The 8,760-nt window shown below is 46.2% G+C and overlaps 1 protein-coding gene across 2 annotated transcripts in view; it reads left to right on the top strand.

Moving 5' to 3' along the window:
• The window catches only part of fgd1 (FYVE, RhoGEF and PH domain containing 1), a 34,360-nt gene that overhangs the window by 14,088 nt on the left and 11,512 nt on the right, over positions 1 to 8,760 (top strand). For both annotated transcript variants that reach the window (XM_050063836.1, XM_050063837.1), the window contains exons 2-5: positions 6,290 to 6,595; positions 6,697 to 6,895; positions 6,981 to 7,755; positions 7,904 to 7,993. In XM_050063836.1, coding sequence (XP_049919793.1) covers positions 6,290 to 6,595; positions 6,697 to 6,895; positions 6,981 to 7,755; positions 7,904 to 7,993 — 1,370 coding nt within the window. The remainder of the gene's footprint in view (positions 1 to 6,289; positions 6,596 to 6,696; positions 6,896 to 6,980; positions 7,756 to 7,903; positions 7,994 to 8,760) is intronic.

Raw genomic sequence — 8,760 nt, 5'->3', positions numbered from 1 at the left:
CATGGCAGCACACCGGTAAGGTAAGACAACACGTTTACATGTCGTTTTCTATATGTTCTCTGACATTTATCCTAACGATATGAGGCGGTCTTTGTGGAAAAAAAGCTTGTTTAGTGGACTAACTTTGGACTTGAAAGGTTGCCCGTTCACTTACGTTTTAACAGGTCTGACACTACGGCTGTATCTAGGCTAACGGCTAACATGCTAACTATTAGATGTCACTAGTGACTTGAAACAAATTTAGGACGATAGGAGACAGGTTGAAATACACCGAAATTTCCTTTTAAACCTCCAACTGGGACCTCCTAAAGAACCATCTGAAGAGTATCCATGTAAACACCTTAAAGTCTCCTGCAGCTCCTCTAAAGAACAGAGAACCAACAGCTTGTTGGTCACATGACGTTCCATCTGAAGTCTGTGTTTTGATTATCACAAGATCTTTGTTCTGATACTGTTTAGTATCTGCACTCGTTTATATTCAGTTTGACTGTGTGTGTGTTTCCTGCTGCATTACAACGATGCCTCGTCTCTGTTTAAAACTATTAAATTCCAGTGTGCAGTTGAGTCTCTACTGCATCAGCTGCTCCTGACGTGTTTCCTGTCTGCAACACGACATACATCACTGACATACAAGCGTGTGTGTGGAGGGGGAGGGGTTTTCTCAGCAGAGACATGAATGTGTTACAGTCTGCGGTGCAGGAGAGGCTCGATGTAAACGTGTGTCTGAGCTGTGAAGGTGACTGTGGTGCTGCAGCAGGCGGATGTTTAAAGCTCCAGTGTGGAGGATTTAAAGTGAATATGAAATAATCAGTATGTTTTCTTTAGGGTATCATCAGATGAAAATAAGAATGGTTGTGTGTTTGTTACCTTCCAGGACAAACAGCATCAGAAAAACACTGATTTTTTTTAAAAAAAAGTGAGTGTTTCCTGGTGTGAATCAGCTGGTGTGTGTGTTTCCGAGAGGAAGAGACCTCTGAGGATAATTCAGCTCCTCAACAATCAACACTGAAAGAATTCTGACCAGGAGGAGTTTAAGATGGTTGTAATCTGTAATCTGTAATCTGTAATCCTCACTGATAGGGACGACCTCGTGTCCTGCGTGTCCTTTACAGAGAATGGTTCAGGATGTGGTTAGCCTAGTTTAGCACAGACATTAAAGTGAACTGTTAGTCTGGCTGAGCACAAAGTTTCGAACCCCGGGGTGTGGGAGCCCCTCTGTGTGGAGTTTACATGTTCTCCCCGTGTCAGCGTGGGTTTTCCTCCAGGTGCTCCAGCTTCCTCCCACAGTCCAAAGACATGCAGGTTAATTGGTGACTCTAAATTGTCCGTAGGTGTGAATGTGAGTGTGAATGGTTGTCTGTCTCTATGCGTCAGTCCTGTGATAGTCTGGCGACCTGTCCAGGGTGAACCCTGCCTCTCACCCGGTGTCAGTTGGGATAGGCTCCAGCCCCTGATGACCTCTAACAGGATAAGTGGTTGTGGACAATGAATGAGTGAATGAATGAATGTTAGCCGAGCTGAGCACAAAGTTCCTGGGAAAAGTCCTGTGTTTGTTTGGCCCATCCACCCCCCTCATCCCGTCCCTTTACGTGAACGTTTGCTCATCATACTACTTCCTATTTTAATCCCATCAGCTCAGTGGTCACATGATGGCAGTTTCCACATTAACGTTGGGATTCTGGTGCATCACTTTTCATAGGTACACGTATGAACAGTGCTTGAGAACAACCTGTGTTATTGGAAGGATTGTGGGTAATGTAGTAAGGTCAGCCAGGCTGCACAGACAGGAGAATAACAGAGACTGCCTGTTGGTCTGAAATTACTTTAATGACTGGGACTGCTGCTAATGAACACACACACACACACACACACACACACACACACACACACACACACACACAGCATCTGCTTTACATTAGCCTGTTGATGTTTTCCCATGACCTCTCCGTCATGTTCACATCTGCACACACACACACACACACACACACACACACACACACACACACACACACACACACACACAGCTCCCAGGACTGTTAATATTTTGGGTTTATTATCTTGTTTTTGGTGTTGATCTAAGATGATTTTCATCATGTCAGATCAGTGAACTGTAACTTTATTTAAACAGGAAGTATTCTCCCCAGAGCTGCATCGACCAATTAGATCTCCCGTTTCCTCTGAGGTCAGAGGTCACAGATTCTGTAGAACCAAGTTTAAAAAGAATCAGCGATCCATCAGTTTGATTGATCCTCTGATTATTGATACAGTACGCTGCAGGTTTTAATGATGGCTCATCAAACAGTCAGTGACTGAATAATTAATAACTTCATTCACAGCAGCTGTTGCTGTATTGACGATCGACAGGTTTCTGGTCCATCATGAATAATTAATGAGCGTGAGAGGAGAAAGAAAACAGCTGTCAGACAGTCAGAGTGAATCAGTCACACTGTGGAGACGGTCCTGTATCAGCTGCAGAGAGAGAAAGTGGAGCTATGAATGTTTGTGTGATTGTGGTCGTTGGTGATGATCAGCTGTAGTTTTTTTAGTCAACATGTCAGATTTATTAATTTGCTCTGGGTTCAGTTTGAGCTCCAGATTGTCTTTGGTTTAATCTGGTTGGTGCTGCTCATGTGTTCTTATGAAGGAACAAGTGAATGAGCTCTTTAATGTGACTCTTTGTTATATGTAAGGGACTGTTCTTTATTTATCAGAGGAGGGGGGTGTCTGCAGTGTGACCCTCCCTGAGTGACTGGAGGAAAACACATGGCCCTCCCTCCTCCATAAATGAGTTACTAGATTTTTAAAACTTACCCTTTGATGTTTGAAAGTTAAAAGTTGAAGATGAAATCCTGAAGTTGAAGTGGTGTCAGTTTGTCACTCTTGTCATTCAAGTTGGTTAGTTCATGTCGGCCCGTTCTCCTTCCAAAATACTGCTGCTTTGTCAGTGATTTCAACGTCAGACACCGGCGCCAAAAGCCACTTTTAACAGCGGTTCTATCCACCGCTGAGCGTCGTCAGTTAGTAATGTGGCTGCATTGAACCTTTTGTGGTGTTAGGCTCCGATCGCACACAAAGAGGCGCACCGCACTGCCTTTTTTTTTAATTGAATGTTGCCATAAAAAAAACAAAACTCTTCCTGCACCTTTTTATTGTTGCCAGGCAACCACCCCATCACCTCCTCACCCTAACCTTCCTGTGTCATCAGTCTACAGTTTCTGTATCCTGCAGTAATCAGTGTGTAGCTGCTGCCATGTTGAGGCAGAGGGTGCTGTCTGTAGCTCTGGTTGAGGGTGAGAGGCTGTCAGCAGATAAACAGAGATCTGTGTGGGTACATGAGACCCTAAAAAAGAGGCTGGATCATGGGGAGTACCACCAGTTGGTCCAGGAGCTTCTCCTCCATCATGGACGTTTACAGGCAGATTTTAGGATGACTCAGGGTCCTGCAGAGCGACTGAGCCCCACCAGTTTCTTCTCCGTTGTTTACCGACTGTAAACTTGAGGAGTTCAGAACGCTTCCGCAAAAACGCCAGGTACCTAGACAGAAACACGCGGCGAGCAAAAACCTTCATTCTCATTAAAAACTGTTGTCTCGCCTCCAGCTGCTGAAACACTTCCTGTGTGATCTGGGACTTACATTGCATCGGCTGTTGGTTGAACAGCACCTGTCATGGCGGTGTGATACCCGCTGAACGGCGTCAGTTTGAGACACTGCCAGTGACAATGCAATATAAGGAGCTGGAAAGTCCCTATAGGGTGGCCGGGAGGGGAGGTGGATGGGTCCAACAGACCCTGAACTTTCACCCAGTGGCCCAGTGTTCACTTTTCATCTGAATGTTGAGCCAAACCATGATATTTTCTTTTAAACCTAACCATGTGTTTGTGTTAACATCATGGCGTTGGTAGCGGCGTCCCAGAATGTCAACAGCGGATGCAGGAGGATACCTAGCTCATATAGACGTGAAAGGCCAGTGGCAAAGCGCCAGTGTGTGACAACTTGGGATGAGAATGTGTGGTTGATGCAAACGATTTATTTTTGGCCAAATTTTAAATGAGATGTAGAATAAAGTGATTTTGCTGACATATTTAAGCTCTGATTTGGTTATGTTGTTTTTTTCCAACGGAAGCGTACGTCACACATGATGTGTCCAAGGACCGCCAGAAATTTGAAAACCAACGATAGTTTCTGTTCTTGCAGTTTGTAGCTGAGAAAAATTGTGTAATTTGGGTAATTTTTAAAGAAAAGATGTGCCTTTCCACAGGTTGAGAAGGAAATGTTTCTTTAAAAATCTGCAGCAAAATAAATACAAAATACATGTTTAAATCTGTAAGCCCCGCCCCCCAAGCCAGAATAAAAAACATCCCTCCTCAGTGCTTAAAAAAAATTATCAGACATGCCTCCTCTGTTTTGCACCACCCCTCCCCCCTCATTAATAACAAACAGTCCCTGATATAGATTTATTGATCAATGAGTGCAGTGTCAGCCCTCGGCCTGGTGTCAAAGCCTCATGGGAGATGTAGTCACTGTTTGGTCCTGAGGAACAGACAGAGACGTGTTACTGCGGCCTCGGTGATCGTTTTGAATCTGGCATTGTTTTAAATGATTCATGTCAGCCAATAGGCTCTCAGGAAGAGCCAGGATTCAGCCAATGAGCGTCAGTGTTAACAGACCACAAACGTCTGTCTGTGTCTGTCTGTCTGTCTGTCTGTCTGTCTGTCTGTCTGTCCTCCATGTGGAGTTTATTTCTGTCCAGCTGCTGCAGCCAGAGAACTCATATGGAAGCTATTACTCTGTGTGTGTGTGTGTGTGTGTGTGTGTGTGTGTGTGTGTGTGTGTGTGTGTGTGTATGTGTGTGGAGGCTGTTTTTACAATCAGCTGATTTCATCCTGCCTCCAGAAACTGTGTCGTTCTGTCTGACTACTTTTTTAATAACTCTGAGTAGAGACAGCAGCAGGACTCAGGGGGTGATGGAAAATACACACAACAAAATCCATATAACAATAATAATAATAAACTTTATATAGAGAGCACTTTACGTACAGGGATGCAGCTCAAAGTGTTTCACAATAAAAATGCAGCACAAAAGCAAAAAGGACAAAATTAGACAATAAAAGGAGTCGATGATGAACAGAATATAAAAGTGAAGGTAAAAAATACAGAGACCAGTGAGAAGAGTCAATGATTGATGAGCATTAATTTGATGAATACATTAATTAACAGCCAGACTAAATCAGTAGGTTTTCAGCTGTTGGTTAAAACATCCATAAGTTCACTTCTCTGATATCTTTTGAAGGATATTTCATAATTTTGGAGGAGCTTTCACTAACGAAAGCTGCACCACCTATTTTCTAGTGCATATAATTTTGTGTGTATTTATAAACCCAGCAGTCGAGGATCTGAGAGCACGTGAAGGATTATTAAACGACAGAGTCTGAAATGTGGGCCGGTCTCAAACCAGTAAGACTGTGGCCTTCGCTCATCTTTTCTCTGATAACTGAAGAGAGTTAAGATTTTCCTCAAAGTCCCAAGTTAAGGTTCCCTTAAAATAAAATCTCAAAACACCCTTCAGTCTTCTTCTTAAGGTTTATTTAATCTTTCAAGTAAATATATAAGGTTTTTTCTGCCACTGCAAAAAGACCTTAGTGACCCAAGTAAGTAAGAAAAAACAGTTAAGGTGCCTCTGACTCTGACCACTTTGGTTTTCTGCCATTTTTTACCATCTACAGGCCGACTTTATGAGACGATAACAGGTGTCAGAAGCCTGAGTGCAAGCAAATAAATGTTCTCCATGAAACTGTTGCCGTAAAATCTCTTTCAGTGCAGTAAATGCCTTTTTCTTTAACTAAGAAAACCTTTGAAGGGATTCTGTGCAACAGGAGAAAATTTAAGGTGTTTTGTGCGACCGGTCCCAGATGTTCAGGAGGTTTTTACCAGGATCCACTATTTGGTTTGTCCGCTCTGGGCTACTGTAGAAACATGGTGGTGCAACATGGTGATCTCTGTAGACAAACCTGCTCCCTGTGTAGATATAAACAGCTCATTGTGAGGTGGTAAAAACTCATTGGTTCTTATTTTCAGCTGATTAAAGAAAACACAACGATTAGATTAGATTTAAATCCGACGCTCTGGAGCTTTAATGTGGAGACAAGGAAGATATTTTTTTTGACTTTGAAAATATTAGAGACCAGCTGTTTGTTTTGTTTTTGTTGGCTTTTATTTTGGCAGTCTGTGGGCGTGGCCTTTATGTCATGTGATCACCATTCTGACCTTCCCCCCTCTTCCTCCCCACAGGTCCCTCCTCCTCCTCCAGTCCCAGTTTGCTGACTAAGAGTCTCTCTCTGGAGCCATCCTGTTCTCCGTGCGGCCACCAGGGGGCACTGGACGCTGACGCTCCCCAGCAGCTGAGCTCCGACCCAGGGCCCAGCTCCTCGTCATCAGGCCCCGCCTCTTTGGAGGGAGGGGCGGAGCTAACAGAGCGCCGTGGCTCTGCTAACGGGCTGCTGCTGGTCAATGACACGGGGCCGCCGGAGCTGCCGGCTGCCACGGTAACACCACCGAGCAAGAGCAGAGCGCCGCTGCCTGGACCCAAACCTCAGGGTAACGAACTTTGTTTATATTTATGTTTATATTTATATTATTTACTTTGAGACTTGAACAAGTTTATGACACTTGCTGACCTCAGACTCCGCCCTCCACAGTCCCCCCAAAGCCCCCCCACCTCCAGCAGCAAGCAGGGGTGTCAAGGCCACGCCCCCGGGCTCCAGACAAGCCCCTCCCCCCTCCCCCGCCATGCAGACCCCTCCCTGCAGACCCACGGGGGGGCCGGACTCCGCCTAGCCGTGGCGACGGCACCGCATCCCCCACCTGCGTCCTGTCACTCATCGAGAAATTTGAGCGGTGAGTTCTGATTGGTCAGAGAAGGAGTGATGTCATCATTAAAGGTTTTACTGAGAATTTACAGTATGTCTGTGTGTTTATGCAGCGAGCAGATCATCGTGGTTCCTGACATCACCGGGGGGGCCCTGTGTCCACGCCTCCCTGAGCCCCCCTCCTCCCAGCCTTCATCACCACCATCATCATCATCGCCCGCCCCTCCCCCACCTGAGGAGGAACTGCTCTCTGAGCTGAAAGATCATGATGGCGTCACACTGGAGGGAGACAGCGACCGGCACAATGACCATGATGATGACAACGATGATGATGATGATGATGATGACGACGATGATGATGATGATGACGACGATGACGAAGAGCTGGCAGTAGCGTGTGGTGAGGACTTCCATCAGAAGCGTCTCTCCATGGAGTCAGGTTACAGTCCCTCAGAGAAACACCTGGAGGATGATGTGGTTGCTGTGGAGATGAGGGAGCAACAACAGCAGCAGCCGGTGCAGCTCGACCAATCAGAGCTCCCCTCTGAGCGTCTGTCCCTCCCCTCCTCGCAGACGGAGGGGAAGCTGGCCAATCGGGACAGCGGCATAGACAGCATCAGTTCTCCGTCGCACAGCGAGGAGCTGTGCTTCGCTGGTGTGGATGATGGGGGTGTGGCTTACCCGTGCAGTCCCGCCCTCCTGCCTCGCCTCTCCAGCTCATCCTCGTATGCCGGAGAGGGAGGGGAGGGGGAGGAGGGAGAGGCACAGGGTGGAGCCAGGAGGAGGAGGGAGTTCTCTGAGGAGGGAGACAGTGACTTAGAGGAGGAGGAGGCGGAGCTAACGCTGGTGCTGCCCCGACCCAAGACAGACAGACAGGACTCTGCTGAGGTAAGACAGGTGAAGGTTTGAAGCTGCGCCTACAGTTAGATCACATGACATGTTCTTTCATAAAGTCCTAAAGGACGGCAGCATGTAAAGGACACATGCCCCTGACATCGCCCACACTGTCTGTCTGTCTATCTGTCTGTCCGTCCAGCTGTCTGTCCAGCAGAGGGTCTTCAACATCGCTAACGAGCTGCTGCACACAGAGATCGCCTATGTCTCTAAGCTCCACCTACTGGACCAGGTGAGTCACCTGCTGCTCGATCCTGACAAAGACAAATGTTCCAGTTTTTGCCCTTATTCTGAAAAGACGATTTTCCTACTGAGTTGTTTTTTATGGCCAATGGTTAGGATCAGGTCTTTTTAGTATCCTTGTTAGGATCAGGTCTTTGGAGTATCCTTGTTAGGATCAGGTCTTTGTGTTAGGATCAGGTCTTTGGAGTATCCTTGTTAGGATCAGGTCTTTGGAGTATCCTTGTTAGGATCTGGTCTTTAGAGTGTCCTTGTTAGGATCTGGTCTTTGGAGTGTCCTGGTGAGGATCTGGGGCCTCATTTATAAAGCTTGCTTACGCACAAAACGGGGCTTGAAAGTGGCGTACGCCACTTACCACGCAAAGGTTGTGATTTATAAAAATAAACTTGGCGGGAGAATGTGCGCACCTGTAAGCAAACTCTGAGTCATGCGTGCGCACATTTTGGAGACACTGGGAAGTGGCGACGCAGACGGCGAGGTGGAGAAGTGGAGTCAGATTTTTATTGATGTCTCACACAAATTTAATGTCACGCTATATCCACCTTAGATCCACGTTATCATTGAAATTAAATCCAGCAGCCTTATTTTGCGCTTGGAGTGAGTGATAATTGTTTCATAAAAACGTTGTAAAATCCAACTCAAATCCTGAATTGAAATTCTTTCTAAATACGTATTTAATCCGCACTGCCTCTAACGTCTCATTGTCCACTCTGTGGGCACAGGAGGGGGAGAGGACGGCGCGATTGCATGGAATATAT

The sequence above is a fragment of the Epinephelus moara genome, chromosome 16 (genome assembly GCF_006386435.1).
Source record: "Epinephelus moara isolate mb chromosome 16, YSFRI_EMoa_1.0, whole genome shotgun sequence".
Lineage (NCBI taxonomy): Eukaryota > Metazoa > Chordata > Actinopteri > Perciformes > Serranidae > Epinephelus > Epinephelus moara.
Note: the sequence above shows the minus strand (reverse complement) of the source record. Positions and strands in the feature narration are given on the sequence as shown.